Here is a 19,289-nt window from a genome sequence, read left to right as displayed (position 1 = left end):
TGTGATGAAGACAACTGATATTTTGCAAGGATGTGCAGACAAGTGTGATGGAAAGAAAAGTTTGAGATTCAAACTTGAATCTGTTGCTCTGGGACTGATCTCAGATAAGAGGAAGACAATGGATGGATGCATGTTAGTTTTATAGTAAATAAAAGGTTAAATGAATTTGTGATCTAATGACAACAAAAAGTCATCTCAGTGGTCCTACTACTCCTACCAACATCGCCACCTCATGGACGTCATTATAGTGGCTGTTCATTAATGATGAAAATATGAAGCTGTGCAATATTTAAGGATGTTTAAGAAGCAAGCCAGAATGCCAGTTAGCATCATCTAAATAGACATTTCAAGGCTAAATGTAAAAATCTTCTGCTTTATTGGTTTAAATAAAACTGGAATATCAGAATCCACATATGTTGTGTGTACTTTCACAACTGATGAGGATTTCAATTGTATAATGGCAAATAAAACCAGGACTTTGGACATAAATAACATTAGTTTTATTCAAAACATCACATAAAAATTATAATAAAAAATGTTTTAAATGTTCATATTCAATCATATTCTAAAAACCTTTGACAATAAACATATCTAACAACAAAAAGGTTAAAATGCCACCAAACTGAACTTTCCATAAATTAAACAGCAGATATAAAGTATTTGTAGTGCATTCATTTAGAATAAAGTTTTAAATTAACTTTTACTGAGCCCAAAAGAAATCCCACATCTCAACTATTCCGGAAATTATTTAAAAACATATTTAAGTTGTACCGCTCACCAAAGAAAGAGATCCATAGAAATCGTAATGGTGAAGTTATAGTGAAGTAGTTTCAGTATGAATTCAAACTGCATGTTATCTGCAGCCTGAAAGAACAACCATTTAAACGTCTCACAGTGTAAGGCAGTTTCACAGAAACTTCAAGTAGGATCATTCCAGTGTATGACATTGGAAGGCTGGATACCCCACAGCTCAGCCCCACCCACCATTCTGCCCAGTACCCAGGAACATGGAGGAAACTTTAAACGTCCCGCAGTGGACATCCTTCTGCCCCGCTCTTCAGAGCTTTTCTCTTCTGGCTGCAGTAGATCACAGTGATGGTGATAATCAGACCTATCACAAGCAGGATGAAGAGAATACCACCAGCAATAACAGCAGGAGAATACACTGCAAAGATAAGAAAATACAAAATATCAATTACAATCATTCTTCTTCACAGTACACAAAAACACAAAGAAAGCATTTCAAACATTGTGTTGTATCCAGCATGAACCCAAAGTACTCCTGACTCTGAGTAATGTACGTTCTCAGGGTGTTAATCTTGTAAAATTGCTCATTGTTGCTGTTAATTGGTTCAGTCCACAGCTTCCTGTTCTTCGCCCTGCTCTTACCTAACTATCACAACATCCTGCTGCATGTTAGTTCTGATCCTGCCTACTTATGGCTTCAACTGGCTCATGTTAATAGAAACCAAAATATCTATTACAGTATCAGACGTTTCCAAGGAGGGCTTGGAAATGGAGGGCTTTGTTCCTCCATTGACTCCTAAAACCCTAGGAGTCACTTGAGGTGCCTCAGACATCTGGTCAGGATGCTTCCTGGACGCCTGGTGATGAGGTGTTCTGGGCACATCCCACTGGGACGCACTGGGACCAAGAGGAAGACCCAGGACATGCTGGGGGGACAATGTTTCTCGACTGGCCTGAGAACGCCAGTCTCAGGCCACTTCTCTGTGGAGCCTTGGGGGAGAGGGAAGTCTGGGCACTTTGAAGACATTTGTTGTCTTTATGTGGTCTGAAATGTAAATGAGTTAAACACCCCTGATCTAGAGCTGTTAGGTCTGTGACACTAATGAGTTACCTCTGGCTCAGGAGACAGAGGTGCTGATATCTGTTAAACCTGACACTGTCTCTCTTAATATTTCACAAGGTATACATCATGATGCACATTATGTGAATTCACATAGATTATTGCACGTTCAGGAGTTCACCAACACTGGATTTTAGGGCTATTTCTTGTTCACAAGTTGTTTTGCTGACAGATGATGTAGTGACTTTTAACCTTCAATGCATGACATGATACTTGTGTGAATGTGTCTGTTGAAACATCATCAGTAACTTCAGTATGAAGGGACAAAAGGGACAAAATACATGATGAAGTCAGAGGAAGTGACCTTTTAAGATGGGCTCCTCATCATTATGAGAACACTTGGTTGCACTCAGCTGTCCAAACTGCTTCTCAGACCTTCGGCTGGGAATGTGGGCCTGGACACTGAAGCAGTAGCTCTCGCCTTTATCTAGATTGGTCATCTTTATCACACTTGAGCTGAACATTTGCATTTTCTGAAAAGAAGAAAAGGAAGAGATTAGGTAAAGGCTAAAAAATGTGGCCTGGCTTGTACATCATATGTACATTGCACATATGATCCTTAAAGACGACAAGTGGAAGATCTTTACGTAGATGGTTGGCATCACTCACTGTGCCAGTGCTCTTCTGCTTCCGGTACAAGACTTTGTATTGTAGCTCATCAGAAAAAATGTCTCTGATGCTCAGCTGATGATCATCTTTAAACACAGCTGTGAGTGGGTCAGTCACATGCAGGGTGATGGTCTTTTTGTCTTCATGCACTGTCAGGTTGAAGGTAGGCTTCCCAATCTCAGCTGTGAAGGAAATAGGAGAGTGAAGGTTTGTTACTGACAGTCGAATATTGAAAACCAGTTAATAGCCAACTCAATGGAGCAGAGGGAATGACCTGATAATGTGGTGGATCTAGCAGAGGGCAGAGCCTGGAGGTTCTCCAGTGTGGGCCCTCTAGCTGCACGTGTCTGACTGCCAAAAAGAGTGACCTGACATCTGCCTAGAGCTAGAACCTAGAACTTTATCAGCCTAAAAACACGACATTTTCAGAACTGTTGTTTCTTTTCATCTTACAATGAAAGCCTTTCTGAACCCTGACTCTGGGCTCTTCCTGTCATACTATTGCAGGTCACCATGCTGCTTGACCCTTTCCACATGCTTTCATGTTACAGCCAGAAACCTTTGTGTATTTTCTTAAAATGTTGTATTAAATGGTATATTGTTGAGAAAAATTCAATGTTTGCCTTATACAATTATTAATTTATTAATGAAATTGTTAATACAATTCTAGTATATTTTACTTTTTCATAAGTCAAACTTATCAATCTCTTTCTCCTGAAGGAATGAATTCAGAACCAGCAGAAGAAACGTTTCACATTTTTTTAGTTAAGTTTGAAAATTTATTAACAAATAGCCAAACAGCTGCATAGTTCGTTAACTATGACAAAATGACATAAAAACTGATCAATAACTTCAAAATTATTGGAAAAATTGGAAGAGAAAAGTCAGTGGAACCACAATTTTGTGGCAATAAGACGGATGAGGAGGAGACGTAGAAAAGACAGGGGTGACTTGATCAGGTGTCAGTTGATCATGATGTCCAGACTCAGATGAGCCCGCCACTTTGGAACAAGGAGTCATAAAACTCAACCATGTGCCCAGAGCTAAGTTTAAGTTAGACAGAAGATTGTGTACGAAAAAGGACTGAATGATTATAAGGAAAAGAAGAGAGAAGGAGAGAAAGAAAAAAATGGAGACAAGGCACAAATATGAACCTCCAGGTTCAAACTCTCCTTTAGGTACAAATTGCTTCAACAAAGCAACAGAACCATGCAAAGAATTGCTGTGCCTCTGTTGAGTCTGTGTCCCCTGGATATCGGGTGTCTCTGCATGTTGGAGGTTGAGTCCAAAGATTCATTCATCTGTTCTGGCTCTAAGTGTTACTGTGGAGTCTGCTCTTTTCTCTAATGTCTTTTGAGGCACAAGATAATGGATGCAGAGTTTCAATTTTGTTTACAAATAAAAACATGGTGTGCATTTATATTCAGCTCCCTTTACTGTGATATCACCTAAAGAAAATCCAATAAAACGATTGCCTTCACCTATTAGGGAAACAGAGTCCAGCTGGACTCTGTTTCCCCCATAGCTATGTGGGAAACACATAGCTATGTTTCCCACATAGCTATGTGTGATTCAATCTGAGGTCATTTTAGTGAATTTGGTGATGGAAAAACTATTAATAATTGTAAATACTGCAAATCTGCCATTTCTAGAAGAAATGGCAGCAGAAAGACATCTACTGTGTTTTTTGCATAATAAACAATATAAATAATGAAGTACACTCTCTAAGATTTTGGTTCTACAGTGCTCTAGAGGACATGGGGAAAAATGTTTCTTTGCATTCCCTTGCAATAATTTTTGTGTTCAATCGCAATATGCAATATTTGCTGATTTATTTTGTATACAGTCACAAAGGTCAATTTGAAATTTCAAATATATGCACATTTAAAGAGACTCAGTCCTTATTCTTAACTCTTTGGTGCAAAAAATTTATTGAAAATCGATTTATTCACTGCATGTTTATGTCTGTTTGTGTAAGGTTGAGATGGAACTGCACATTAAAACCATTCAGACTAACACAATAGAGACATAATCAAAACTGTCAGATGACTCATTACCCGGTGATAGTAACTCAGAAATAGTCCAAATAGTTTGGATATATTTTTATTTCTTTCCTACTTTTCCTATTTCTTTATGTTTATAGTTTTGTGGTGCATTTCTATCCTAAAGAAAAAGATATAAAACTTCAGATATTTCACAACAAGATCTTAACATACATGGGAAAACCTCATGAAATCTTTATATTATAGCAGAAAATATGATGGCCCCATAAGAAAGGCTTACAATATTCAATTATGCCACATGAACTGACTACATGAACATTATTGCGAGAGAACGCAAAAGAAAAAAAATTCTCCATGTCCCCTGGAGGGATCCGTACGGCTCAACATGGCCGTCCATGTTGGGCTCATTACACAAATGTTAGTTTTTCCAATTTTGCGTAACAGCGTTCGTCTTCTTCCAAGCAACAGAAAACCTTCTCAGTCAGCCTCACTCATAAATCTGCCTCCGGTTCTGGCTGCTCTCACATCCACAGGTGGGTTCACATTCTGACTCCTGTTCTTAAACGGACAACATCTTCGGCTGCTGTTTGCTGCCATGTATCATTTACAGAGAATAAAGCATGATTTATTCCACTGGCAGATCTAATGTGACAAACAGGTTTCTTCAGACTGGAAGTATTATTTTTTTTGGATTCTGTGTAAGGAGCTTAAAGATAACTGTGAATGCAAACATTCACACTCCAGGCTCTTGATGTTAATCCTCAAAGATAAATCATCCAAATACCAGAAGAAACCTTCTAAAGGCTCATAAACTTTTTCCATACATTATTGATAAGGAACTAAACAAAGTTTGACGTAATATTTGACTAAAATGTAAATAGATTTGGTGGCCTTAGGATCTCATCTCTGCTTTTTGCAGACAATGTGGTCCTTTTGGCTTCATCAGATCGTGATCTGCAGCTCTTGCTGGAGCGGTTCGCAGCCGAGTGTGAAGCGGCCGGGATGGGGATCAGTGCCTCCAAATCCGAGGCCATGGTCTTGAGCCGGAAAAGGGTAGAGTGCCTTCTCCGGGTCAGGGGGGGTGTCCTGCCCCAAGTGGAGGAGTTTAAGTATCTCGGGATCTTGTTCACGAATGGGGGAAGAAGGGAGCGGGAGATCGACAGGCAGATTGGCGCAGCGTCTGCCGTCAAGCGGGCGCTGTACCGGTCTGTCGTGGTGAAGCTGAGCCAAAAAGCAAAGCTCTCGATTTACTGGTCGATCTACGTTCCCACCCTCATCTATGGTCATGAGCTTTGGGTCATGACCGAAAGAACGAGATCGCGGATACAAGCGGCCGAAATGGGTTTTCTCCGTAGGGTGTCTGGGCTCTCCCTTAGAGATAGGGTGAGAAACTCAGTCATCCGGGAGGGACTCAGAGTAGAGCCGCTGCTCCTTCACATCGAGAGGAGCCAGTTGAAGTCGCTCGGGCATCTGGTCAGGATGCCTCCTGGACACCTCCCTGGTGAGGTGTTCCGGGCACGTCCCACCGGGAGGAGGCCCCGGGGAAGACCCAGGACACGCTGGAGAGACTATGTCTCTCGGCTGGCCTGGGAACGCCTCGGGATTCCCCCGGAAGAGCTAGAAGTGGCCGGGGAGAGGGAAGTCTGGGCCTCCCTTCTGAAGCTGCTACCCCCGCGACCCGACCTCGGATAAGCGGAAGAAGATGGATGGATGGATGGATGGATGGATGGATGGATGGATGGATGGATGGATGAATAATTTTGGACTTAATATAACTTCATAACAAAAGTTTTTATACCTATAGTAGCAGAGTAGATTATAAAGGACATTGTCTCATCAGACAGCTTTTATCTGAAATAGATTCATCCACACAAACAAGAAATCTCATATTTTCTTCTTCTGTGATCTAAAAGGGAGTGTCTGATCTAGCATGCACTAAAAAACAGTACAGAACATGCCTGCAGGCACTACTGTCTCATGTTTCATCACTCTGTGTTCCTTTAGACAACCTGACGCTGCTGAAAAGTTGCAGAGGAGTGTTCCTACTGTCTATAGAAAAAAACATGATAAGCAGTCATTCCTTTTTGAGTCTTAATTAACTCTGCCAGGTCTAAAAACATGGGAGAGGAATTTCAAATTGACAAATTTCTTGATGGCTCCCTGCATGAAAGATCTGCTATAACATCAGTTCAACATAAAGATGATGTCATTCTTGCGCCTCCGCTGAGCCAGTCTTTGTGGTTCTAACACATCATGCTGGTTGAAGGGAACATGAGGAACCTACTGTCTTGGTAAGGGCAGAATCTGGGTGAGGTGGTATGTGGGAACTCTGTGTCATCTGATGTGGTTCCCAGTGGCGGTTCAGACAGGATGTCAGCTGAGTAGCAGGACTTGACCTCAGTCAGGGAGACGGACAGGTCACACATTGTGGTATTGGAGCGAATGCAGTGATGGTTCCTCTGTCTGTCTCCTCCAGCCCTACAGCACAGACCAAACAAAGATTTCTTACTAATAAAACTGTACTAGAGTTTTAATGAGTCTGATCCACACATATGCACACACACACACATCCTGATACTTCTATGCAAACTCATTACTTTGTATTGACTGCCATTCACTTTTGTAACCTAATCTTAGCAGCCTTAGCTCCACCTCGGACCTCTACACATTAGCAGGAGGAGGGCGCTCCTCATCATGAAGGACTCCACCCATCCTGCACACAGTCTGTTCAGCCCCTTCCTGCAGGCAGAAGGCTGAGAAGCATCCAGAGCAAGACCACCGGACTGAGAAACGGTTTCTACCCCTCAACCGTCAGACTCCTGAACTCAAGCTGCACCTAACACAGCTTCATCTCATAAATTATTTACACACACAACACCTTTTTAATATACTGTACCTGTCCATATGTCACATAAACTACTTTATTTATTATTTCTGTATTAAATTTCTTAATCTGGGACCTGAGTCTGAATTTTGAACCACAAACAAGCAAAGGTGATATGGCAATAAAAAATATTTGAACCCTTGAATCCTATATATAAATTATGACCTAAAAGAAATTAGAATTTTACCTTGAAATTGGGTCTCTGTCTCTTTAAAAACTCTTAAAAAGGTTTTTCTTAAACTCCACCAGTCATCACAACATGGCTCCTCTATTAACCTTTTAACAATGTTTGTACCAGTGCTGCACTGAGACGTTGAGCTCAGCAGTTCTGCAGATCCATCAGGTTGCTGTTGGCAAGTCTGAAGGACCTGAGTTGAGGAGTGATGGGGGAATGTTGGAAACGGTAGCTCCTAAGAAGAGCTGTGTATCTGGAAGGCGGTGCTGAGGCACTCAGGTCCAGTTTTGCACAGCTGAATGGTTGCCATGGGAGATTAAAAAATTTCTCAAAAACAAATGAAAGAATCAAAGCAACACTTCAGATATGTTTTTGGTAAGGGAAAAACATGGTATGGATGTAAAACTCAAAACCATTGTGCGCAGGATTAGATTAAATTGAAAGAGACCCGTAGTGACACTGTCTGCTGCTTCACTCATCAGGGTTTTCAGACTCTTCCATAAATCACTTTCAACTAAAGAACTGTTTCACTTAAAGAAGTTACTGAAAAGAGGTTACCATGGTTTCCACACAGAAAATTCAGCAGGCCCAAATTAACTCTGTCAGATTTGATTTCAACACTTTTAAAGTGTCGACACCAGAAAGTGTTAATTTAACACTTTTTGGAGAGTGTCAAATACCAAATCTGTCCAAATCTGAGTTCATCTTTTAACACTTACTAACACTATCTCTGTCTTAAATCTTAAATATTAACTCTTCCAGAGTATATTTTTTTTACTTTATAAGAGTTATTTGTAATTAATACTAAATAGATATGCTTTTTATTACTTTGAACTTTTAAAAATTCTTTGGAAAATAAAGATTTAATAAAGAGGCAATGATTTTCTGAGATGCATTTATTTCACAACATGTAACAACGTGGAATAATGTACACGTTCATGTTTCACATGTCACTTTCATTCACATATTGCTTATCAAAAGGCCTGATATATCAGCTGGGCAAAACAAAAAACAGTATGCTAAATACATTTTTCTTCAATACAACATGTATGAAATTGAAATGGAAGCTTGGCCGGGGACAAAAACACCAACTGCTCATAGGTACTGACTGCACTGGACAAGTAATACAGCCAGTGTTGGTCTCTGGATCATAACAAACAAAAAACATAAGAATGAAAAATGGAACAAAGGAATGCATTTTTACTATAACTATAACAACAAGCCTCAATTACAGCGATGTGGAGTTTCAGAGATATTAACACTTAACCATTTTTGGAGCATGAATCTTGGAAGACGCCATGGAGGGTGAGGGTGCGAGAGGGACTGACGCTGACGACTGGAGATTCATCCTCAACCAAAGTGCTCTTAATATCTAGAAAAAAAGGCAATGGACATTTTAAAACATGCTGCAAAATTCATATGAGAAGGCACGACAACTGAACGACAACATAAATTATATCTGCTATCAGTGAGGAATATGCTTTCAATATGAAAAAGCTTTTTACAGTTTTTCAAAGAAAAAAAATGTTTACGTTTGACTCAATGTTCACCTGCTCAATTTTTTTCTCCAACACTTACACTGCACAAACATTCGGCATGCTAAGCTAAACATGCTAACACCCAGCCGTGTGGGGAAGGTGACGTCTATCATACAGGCTGGTATCAACTCAAAATAATAGTTATATAAACCATCTCAGAAAAAAATTACTTACCAAGCGTGGTGAACAACTCAGACATGTGCAAAGCAAATTGTTGTGAAATGACTTGGATTCTGTTGCTTGGCTTGGTGGGAACCTGAGATTCTGGAGTTCAGAGTTAAGAAGTCAAGATTTATTGATTCCATTTTAACAATTCTAGATTTGATACGGAAACACTTTGTTTTAACACTCGATTTTAACTACTAATAATATACAGCCCATAGTTACATAATGCGGCTCGATTAGAGTGAAATTTACTGCTTTTGCAAAAAAATCTACTAACACTGAAACATTTAACACTTTTGAATTTGTACCAAACCAATCATATAGTTCTGTTGATGGAAAAAAAGATTGTTATATTGGTGTGACTCTGCCATGTCTGACAGAGCCACAGGGTGGAGCCCGGCCCACAGTGCTGACTGGTTTTTCAAGAAAGGGTGGTGCAGAAAAGTTGCATGAGAAAAAGGCTTTACTTGGGCCCTTTGCTTCTGCGCTTTGCCTCTGCGCGTTGTCTCACAGGCTGTCGCTGCTTGCTCTCTTAAGTTTACCTCAGCACAGATTGCATTCCCCCTTTCACTCAAACTGGACACAGGCTGACCTGTATGGATATTGACATCAATCCCCTGTGAGGAATCGTGTTTCTTTGGAGAACTTTACACCAGGGTAAGAATTTAAAACCCAACGCTGTGGTCATAGAGCTGTGCTTGCACAACTCTACGATTTAACCCATTACTGTACTTTCAGAGGTGTGCAATGAGAATGATATATCTTTGTAAAGAAAAAATTATGTGTGGCATGTGCATTTACGTCACTGCCCAGCGTGTGGCTCTGTGTCTGCGCTGATAAAGTTTATGCATGTGGTCCCAGTTGGCCAGTGCCTTAGTGGTAAAGCGGTTCAGCTGAACCACTAATGCTGACTGACTAAGAGGCCGTGCCGAGATCAGAAAAACTCATACTGTAAAGCTCAGGCAACCAAAACAGTTTCTGTGGCGTTTATTAAAAACTTAACAGACATGAAATGGAAGAGCTACTAAAACCACATAAATTAAATCTCCTCTTTGTCCCGCTGCACAAGGCAGCAAATTTTACTCATCATGCAGGGTTTGAGCAGAATTTTACTTAGGGGCCCCTCTTCCTGCTAAGAACATCAGCACCTCTAACAGCATTTCAAAATGGATTTTGTAAATTCTGGGAGAAGGGGGTAGTTTAATTGACCAATCTAAAAAGTAATAACAGTAGCTAAGTAAGATGTATTTGTTAACAAACAGAACTCAATGTCAAAGATTAGACTCAGAACATCAGATTGTTTCTATGGTAACAAAATTATTTAACTATGAATATTGTTCTTTGAACTTTTACAAAGTAAACTGTCCAGCTCCTTAAAATCTTACATTTAAATGTTAAACAATTTCAATCTTTTAATTTATGCTGAAACCATTAAATCAAATTGATCATCTCAGTAAACAAATGTTACATTTATGTATCTCTGTTAAAATATTAGCATTCGTGGCCCCTGAAGCCCTGGGGGCCTGATGGAGCCATTGACTTAATTTGGATTAAACAGAAGTATATAATAATAAAATAAAATAATTGATATTCATTTTAATTGTATTTTTTGATTTGTTGTTTTTCAGACTAGTTGTGGGTTTAAATACTGTTTCACTGGCCATGTTTTCATGTTACACTTTATTATCCAGTAATATTTTTACATTTTTTGTCTACTTAACATCTTTTAATAAAAAAAAAAAAACACAGTGGACCGCCGGGCTTAGCAAGATTTCTGAGGGAGACCTTGCAATGTGTTGTAGAAATAGAGGGCCCCAAAACTAAATGAAGGCTTGGGCCAGCCCTGGCTCCCACAGTCCAGATTAGGAATGCTCCAATCAGGGTTTTTGCTGCCGATTCCAATCACCCATGAGGGCCGATCACTGCCGATCACCGATAATGATCACGAAATATATATAAATGTCATTTTGTGATCTGGCAAAATTAAGAAGATGATCTGGTAGTAACTTCACCTAATTTAGATATAAAACATGTAAAATACTTGCAGGCACAATACCACAGTTACTCAGTCAAAAGGACAATTGAAAAACCTGCAGTCAGTACAATAATATTTAGCAGTAAGGCTCTTAATAGCGTAAATTATATATGAGTCAACTAAATCTCACAACACAGCCTATATCAAATAATGTCCATCAGCACACCTCTAGTCCACAACTGACCGTTAGGTTGATTGATCTCTCTAAGCTCTCCTGCATGCATGGTTGTTTGTCCTGTGTGTCTCTGTGCTGCCCTGCGATGGTGACCTGTCCAGGGTCACCCCGCCTCTCATCCGTTGACATCTGCAGACCCAGTACCCCTCGTCACCCCACTGGGGATAAGTGTGAGGTGATGAGGATGTTAATTTTGACTGTGTATGGCCAAAATTGACATCATGTACAAGCAATATTATTAAAATAATATTAAGGATTGCTGAGAAATTCCTGTGTGGTATTTTGAATAAGCATTTATCAGTAATACATCCAACTTTAAACCCATATTGTTCACCACCAAGAAGCAGAACACATTAAATGTAATTTGTTAAAACTATAATTATATATAATCCAAACTATAATTTGGATTTAGCCTCCATTTTCTTTAAATATTCACATTTTCCAGAGACTCTTCTCCTTTGGGGAGCAAGACATTCAATCTTAGATTGTTTTTGAGATTTTTTTCTTCATTTTTGTGGAGTTTGAGTTTTTATAAATCCATTCTTAAGATACTAGATTTTTTGTAAGTACACACAGAGAGTTTTCCTGTATATATTTGTGAAACCTTTAGTATTCATGTTTTAGTTCTAACAAATTGCATTATATTTATTTCATAAAGACTTATTCAACTCTTGATACACTTTTTGTAAAGCTATTTTCCATCTTCATATCACTTTACAAATACATATTTATCTGCTTCTGGGATTTTATCTGACCAATTATGGTAGGGCTCCTGAACTAAAAATGTCTGGGGCCAACATTCTTGTAATGGAGCATATTTGTAGAGAGGATTGTTATTTAGTTTGCTCCATCATCAGAGAACACGAGACATGCTGCAAGTTCAGAAACATTCTGGTACTTACACAGAAAACTCCACAGTGTATGAGTAATCCGCAGACGGCTTGGGTTCCCAGCTCAGGATAGTTTTAAAGTTGGTGGAGCTCCAAGTGACATTCTGAGCCCGGGGATATGAGTATACAGCCCCTGTTAGTAGAACAATGTTATATATAAAAAGTTAGACTTGTCTTCAAGAGTAAGTTTGCTCATTATGCTGAAAATTTGTTATGAGTATTCCATCTTTTACTGGAAATGGGACTGAAAGTTTTGATTGAGTTTTTGTTATTATTCATTTAATTACTAATCTGGCTATGTGCTGATCCAGGAGTGAATGCTTCAGGTCAGCGACTTGATGGAATCTGCTGGGTTTCCAAAGATAGAAAGCTTCTTAAACCATTTTAATAATGTAGTGAACTTCATGCACTGTTCAATAGTTAAAGGGAGATATGATTGGATTGAACTGATGTTGTCAGTAAAGTGCCTTGAGACAATATTTTTGAATTACATATAAATATACTCAACTGAATTTAAGTTTTAACATCAAGCATTTATTTTAATCCTTTCATGCATAGAGGTCACTGAGGTTTACAGCTATCTAAAAGCCATTTTCTTCTGCTTCTTGTGGATTTTTATGTTATAAATGCCCACAGACTACTGAAGTGGACACTAATGCATCATAAAATACACCATCAACTACTGGCCATCAGCTGCAAATGCATGAAATGATTTTTGTTAAATCCAATATGGCTGACAGACAAAAAAGCATGCCAACCGACCTGGTCCCTCCTTCTACTGTAGACGACTCTTGCAGGTAGAAAAATATTGTGACAGCAGATAACCCCTAAAGAACAATACTACTGATGTATTTTTCAAATAACAACTTTGTATTTGGAGAAAATTACTATTGATCACCTAAAAAATAAAAAAAAGTTTTTTACAAAAACTTTTCCTACCTTTTTTATGCCTTAAGAAAATAAAATAAAAAATTGGAAAAAAAAAAAATCCTGACACAAAGGATCATAATTCATGCATGAAAGGATTATTGCCGAGGTAATAAGGACGGTGCCAGCTTCCCAGCCTAAGTTTACATTATTAAACCATATTTAGCACTTTTACAAAGACGGTGGACCAAAACGTAGCACAAGAGAAGACGGAGATAAAAACATAAACATAATCACAGACTCAGAACGTGCTAAATGAACATGTATGAAAAAGGGCGTTCTGCTAAGCAGCGAACTAAATGATCCCATTTACACCTTAAATAAGCCTATAGCATTCATAAACTAACACTGCGGAAGTTTAGATATAGAAATATAGATATAGATGTGCAAATCAGCACATAAGTGGAACGATAAGCCACTGAGAGATGAAGTATTCTCTCTGATCATTTTTATTCAACTTGACAAACCTGAAATCTAACTGGAACTTCATGAAATAACTTTTCCCCGCAGACCTGACCAGAGAATCAAAGATCGGAAACATCTTCAAAGTGAACTCACCGGAGGTGCAGTGTGTGGAGAGGAGGACCATGACGAGAGATGTTTGGAGCTTCATTCTGTCAAATACAAAAAGAAAAAAGTCCAGTTCAGTTTGTCGGGGTGTATCCAGCTATTCCTCCTCTTTTATTCTCTCTCACAATACTGAGTTGACCAGAAAGCGCCGCTTTTACAGCTGAGGCTCGGCGCTGGGTTTGACCAAATAAGGGCTGTCCGGCTATGACGTCAACAGACTACATTTATAGCTGCGTGCTGCACTGATTACGTGATCCATCCATATTAGTGTAATCTGCTGCACAATACAGAGATGTCATGGAAAAGGAATGCTCTCCTTTAATCGTCGTTATTATTATTATTATTATTATTATTATTATTATTATTATTATTATTATTATTATTATTATTATTATTGTTAGTGCACCAATCATGTCAGCAGTATGTTGGAGAAAGATTAAATAAATCTTTATTGCCATTGTAGCGACACTCAGTCTACTGCAAGGTTCACAGAGAAAAATGATGTCCAGAATAAATTGAGTGCATAAATAGTACAACTATAAGTTATGGATTTCCTTTCTTTTCTGTCTTTATCTTCAAATAAACACAAAGCAATTTTTAATATTTTTTTGTTCAGTGGAGCATTATAGGGGAATCTGCAACGCTCCACTTGTGAAAGTAAATCTGTGGGGTAGGGTTCAGGGTTAGGGTCTCCTTGGCACTCAGATAATAATCCTGAGTGTCACTCAGTACACATAAAATCTCTTTTAAAAATCTCGCAAAAAATCCTTACTTAATAAATAAGCAGTGCAAGTACATTAGTTTTGATTTGTTCTTCCTGCAGACTTTTTTCATAATTTTTTGTGGATGTTTCTTCACAAGTTGAACAAGTTTCTTCGCTGATTTTTGGTGCTGTGCAGTTTCCTTTTACTTGTTATGATGTTTAACGGTAGTAATGCAGTGAAGTACTGTTTTTATAACCAAGAGCAGCTGGTTATCCTCTCAAAAACTTACACAATACCAGAACTATGACGCCAAAACCACAGACCAGTTGAACAGGAGGCTTCATGGATGCAAAGCAGGACCAAAGAGCAGAGAGAGAGGAGAGAGAGGTTCAAACCGTCTCTTCCATCAATCAAAATGGACAATGATCCATTCCCAACCAGTTCAACCAGACAGAGATTTAAAGAGGAGCAGCAGAAGCAAATGACCAAAGCAGTGCTTGCCAACAACTGATGGTGTCATCCAGGACATGATACTGGGGAACGTTTTCTGTGCTTTCTCCCTTTCTCTTCACCTTGTACACCACTGATTTCCAGTACAACTCTGAGTCATGTCACCTACAGAAGGTTTCTGATGACTCAGCGGTTGTCGGGTGTATAGGGGATGGAAGGGAGGGGGAATACAGGACACTGGTGGACAGCTTTGTGGAGTGGTCTGACCAGAATCACCTGAGGCTCAACATTAGTAAGACCAGAGAGATGGTGATTGACTTCAGAAGGAAGAAGATACCTTCACGGCCACTAAAGATCAAAGGGGAAGTGGTGGAGGAGGTGGAGGATTACAAATACCTGGGAGTTGTAATCGGCAACAGACTGGACTGGGCATCTAACACTGACGCTGTGTGCAAGAAGGGGATGAGCAGACTCTATTTTTTAAGGAAGCTGAGATCCTTCAATGTGTGCAGCAAGATGTTGGAGACCTTTTATCACAGTGTTGTTGCCGGTGCCATCTTCTTTGCTGCTGTGTGTTGGGGAAGCAGCATCAGAGCCAGCGACTCTAATAGACTGGACAAAATCATCAGGAAAGCTGGCTCTGTACTGGGACTAAGGCTGGAGTCCCTGGAAACTGTGGGGAAGAGGAGGACACTGAAGAAGGTTCTGTCTATTATGGACAATAAACAGCACCCTCTCCACCACATAGTGGACAGACAGCGGAGCACCTTCTCACATAGGCTGCTCCAGCTCCGCTGTCGTAGGGACAGATACGGGAAATCCTTCCTGCCACATGCCATCTCACTGTACAATAAAAGCTAAATCATTGTTCTGCACTAATCAGTCCAATTTCGCACAACTGCACTGTGGCACACTTGCTGTACATATATTTACATATACATACTGTATCTGCATTTTTTGAATCTTTGCAAGGACTGCTCTAAGCTGCTTTTTATATTGACAGCATGTTATATTTTATTTTTATTTTGTCTACAATTGCTATTCAGTGGTGGTTGTTGTGTGTCTTGTCTCTATGCTGTTGTAACTGTGAAATAATTTCCCTGCTGGGATGAATAAAGTAATTCTATTCTATTCTATTCTATTTCTCTGCTGCCTGCATATTGAGTTTTTAGCATGTTATGAGACTGTTATAAAGCAACAGTGTCTTCAATCTGAAGACTTCTTCAGATTTGTTGCAAGACTTACAGCTACTGGAAATCTTTCCTGCCCACAGTATCACCATCCACAATAACTCTTTGAAGATACAAAAATATTTCAATACAATTCAATTTTATTTATATAATGGGAATTCAGCACAAATGCCATCTCAAGGCACTTTACAAAAACAATTCTAAACACATTTCAATTGATTCTAGTTATCAAAAAATTTATTATGCTCTATTATTCAGTTTCTATCTAAGGAAAGCCAGCAGTTTGGATCTTGTAGCATCCACTCCTTACACACAGCAACACCAGCTTGCATTGTCTTCTTGTCATTGACTTTACAGGAATCCCTCATACCAAGCATGCATGTAGAGATAGTGGAAAGAAAAAACTCCCCTTTAACAGGAATAAACCTGAAGCAGAACCAGAACCTGGCTCAGAAAAAGTGGCCACCTGCCAGGACCAACTAGAGAAGAATGCACCAGAAGAAACAGATGAACTGATGGAGGATTATTTTTGATGTTTGTGAAAGTAAATATAACAGGAGAGGGAGAACAGTTAAGTAATGTCAGCATTATCTCAGCTGATGCTCTCCTACAGGAAGGAATCACAGCCAAACTGAATGCTAGACCAGGGACAGCTTCTCCAGAGAAAAATAACTGAAAGAAAACAAAAAGTTAACAGTTGAAGGAACAGCAAATAATGCAAATTGGAGAGTTGTAGAAGAAAGTGAGAAAAAGTGGTAGAGGACAATTTTTCCAGTAGCCTTTCTGCAGAAAGACTACAGAAGTAGCACAGACTAGCTTAACCTAAGCTAGTCTGATAAACTTTATCAAAAAGGAAAGTTTTAAGCCTAGTCATTTAATTTAATATCTGAAATTTGTGACATTATTTATTATTTTACCAACATTATTACTGTTGTGGTTGTTGATTGTTGCAGTAGCATTGGTCACAGTACATCAGTGACTAACAACATTAGTAGTTACACATTCCAACTAGTAACAAGAATGGAAACTAGGTTTGTCTGGCAACTGGTATGACCATAGTCATGTCTATGTCTATGACCAGGACAGGACCTGATTGGCCATGGTGTAAACTCTGGAGTGCAGCCATGTTTTCAGAGTTTTTCAATGAATTTGGATCGTCTGACTCAGTGCAGTGTGAAAGTGAACTGCACCATCTGAAAATCAAACAAATGTTGCAATTTTGGTCCCCAACCGAACTGAGTCTACTGGCCTGTCGACAAAGCCCAGGTAAGTGACACCAACACCAATGAGGTAAGAGCGCCTCTCACATCGTCTTACAGTAATGAGGTAAAGAGCAGGCCCATTTTACACACAAAAACTGGGTTCAACTGAGTCATGTACCCACCAAGCTGTGGTCTGGATGTGAGCCAAACTTTGTCCAAATCACACATTTGTTTTCAGTCAGTCCATTTATTATTGTTGTTACTAAATGAGATTTCCTGCCTACACACTTTTAAACCTTTCAAGAACATACACGTATGAATGTCCTCCACCGATAAGAAGTTCAGCTTCTGAGTCCACAGCTTTGTTCTGTGTGTAGCAGTGATCACCAGATGAGCCATTCAGAAGCAGAACAGACTCATTATAGTTTCCACTCCTTACAGCACATGGCTGGTCTGGAGCCCCTCAGAGAGGAAACCTTTGATTACAGATCCAGCTGGAGCATATGTTGGAAAATAAGAACTTCCATGGAACTCTTATTTTCCAGGGAAAATATTATCTCCAGTTAAAGTCAACATACTCTCAGTATGTCATGAAGAGAAAGCTATAGTTTATGTTAGAACATATGGAGAACATATGGCAAAGCCAATTGCAAACATCTTTCAGGCAATCATTTTAACTCAAATCGCCGAAAAGCTGCTTTTCAGAGTGCATTAAAATAGACAGAAATTATATGTAGCTAAAATGCTTTTCTAGTATAACTTATAATTCATAAGGCACATTTGGCCGTATAAACTTTTGGAGAAGGCATCATTTGTCATGTTCGGGGGACCCTCTGCGGTCTTGGTGTTGTCCTGTCTTCCCCTTGATTGTTCCCAGGTGTGTCTCGTTCCGTGATTACCCGCTGTGTATTTAACTCCACCTGTGTTCCTCGTCTGGTCCTTGTCAATGTCTTGTCAGTGTCGAATGTGCGTTTAGTCCTTCGTCTTGTCCATTGAATTTACCAGTTGCTACCGGCGTTGAGCCCTGGCTTCTGCTCAGTCGTGCTGCCTGGTTGTTTGTGGACTATTTTGGACTAATTTATCATTAAAACCGTCATTTCTCACGTTACCTGGGTCTGCTGCGTCTGCCTCACCACCTCACACCCGCAAATTCATGACAGAAGGACCCGACCAGAAAGTACGGTGAGGCGCGCCTTTTTTTTTCTCTCTCATCATGGACCCAGGGATATTGAGAAGAACCGTAAAGGACTATGTCGAGGAGGTGACAAGGCCATACTCCGCCCGTCACCGCCTGAACATAGCCACACGGTGATTATGCTGGACTCCTGGATCCCGCAACTTCCGCACCTGTGTCTGGCGGAGTTGCAGCAGGAGGCAGAGGGGGAGCGCCTGACTGCAATCACCGTGCTGAAGGGTAACCCTCTGTCTCCCAAGCTGCACAGTCTCTCTGCCAGCCCAGACCCAGCTCCATCTCCGGGACCAGCACTTCCAACCGGCGTTCCAGGCGGCGCACCCGAGCCCGATGCAGCCGGCTCCGAGGCGCCTCTCTGGACTTCCTCCGCTGCTGTCTCCAAGAGTCTGCTCCGGACCACTTCCGCCTCTCTGCATTCCACCCGAGACCCCAACTCTCGGTGCTCCACCCGAGACCCCGACTCTCGGTGCTCCACCCGAGACCCAGCCTCTCGTTGCTCGTCGTCGCCGTCTGTGGGCGGCCCCCGGGACTCCTCGTCGCCACCTCCAGCGCCGCGGGCGACCGCTGGACCATCTCCGCGGTTCCTGCCTCCAGCGCCGCGGACAACCGCCGAACCACCTCCGTGGTTCCCGCCTCCTTTGCCTCCGCCCACCCTGTGGGTAGTTTTTTGATGTTTTTGAACTCTTGGCCCTTCCTGTGCCTCCGCCCACTCC

The 19,289-nt window shown here is 40.4% G+C and overlaps 1 protein-coding gene and 1 long non-coding RNA gene across 2 annotated transcripts; both read right to left on the bottom strand.

The window, feature by feature from the left end:
* Window positions 1-485: 485 nt before the first annotated feature.
* On the bottom strand, window positions 486-14,038 carry f3 (coagulation factor III, tissue factor). Its single transcript, XM_005814954.3, has 6 exons — window positions 13,827-14,038; window positions 12,354-12,474; window positions 6,764-6,957; window positions 2,477-2,658; window positions 2,172-2,340; window positions 486-1,165 (listed from the first exon to the last, which is right to left on the bottom strand). Exons 1-6 carry the CDS (start codon window positions 13,879-13,881, stop codon window positions 1,020-1,022), a joined length of 867 nt encoding a protein of 288 aa, XP_005815011.1. The 5' UTR covers window positions 13,882-14,038; the 3' UTR covers window positions 486-1,019.
* Window positions 8,417-10,627, bottom strand: LOC111606225. The gene is made up of 2 exons (XR_002751970.1): window positions 9,251-10,627; window positions 8,417-8,910 (listed from the first exon to the last, which is right to left on the bottom strand). It is a non-coding gene; the product is annotated as an uncharacterized LOC111606225 (long non-coding RNA).
* Window positions 14,039-19,289: the final 5,251 nt, after the last annotated feature.

This window comes from Xiphophorus maculatus, chromosome 21 (assembly GCF_002775205.1).
Source record: "Xiphophorus maculatus strain JP 163 A chromosome 21, X_maculatus-5.0-male, whole genome shotgun sequence".
In the NCBI taxonomy this organism is placed as follows: Eukaryota; Metazoa; Chordata; class Actinopteri; order Cyprinodontiformes; family Poeciliidae; genus Xiphophorus; species Xiphophorus maculatus.
This window is presented reverse-complemented; position numbering and strand designations above follow the sequence as displayed.

Coding starts and splice junctions, on each gene's coding strand:
- f3 (XM_005814954.3), bottom strand. CDS start 13,881: ATGAAGCTCCAAACATCTCTCGTCATGGTCCTCCTCTCCACACACTGC. Junction 6,958..12,353: donor TACACTGTGGAGTTTTCTGT/GTAAGTACCAGA, acceptor TCTGTGCTGTAG/GGCTGGAGGAGACAGACAGA. Junction 2,341..2,476: donor AGCAGAAGAGCACTGGCACA/GTGAGTGATGCC, acceptor TCTTCTTTTCAG/AAAATGCAAATGTTCAGCTC.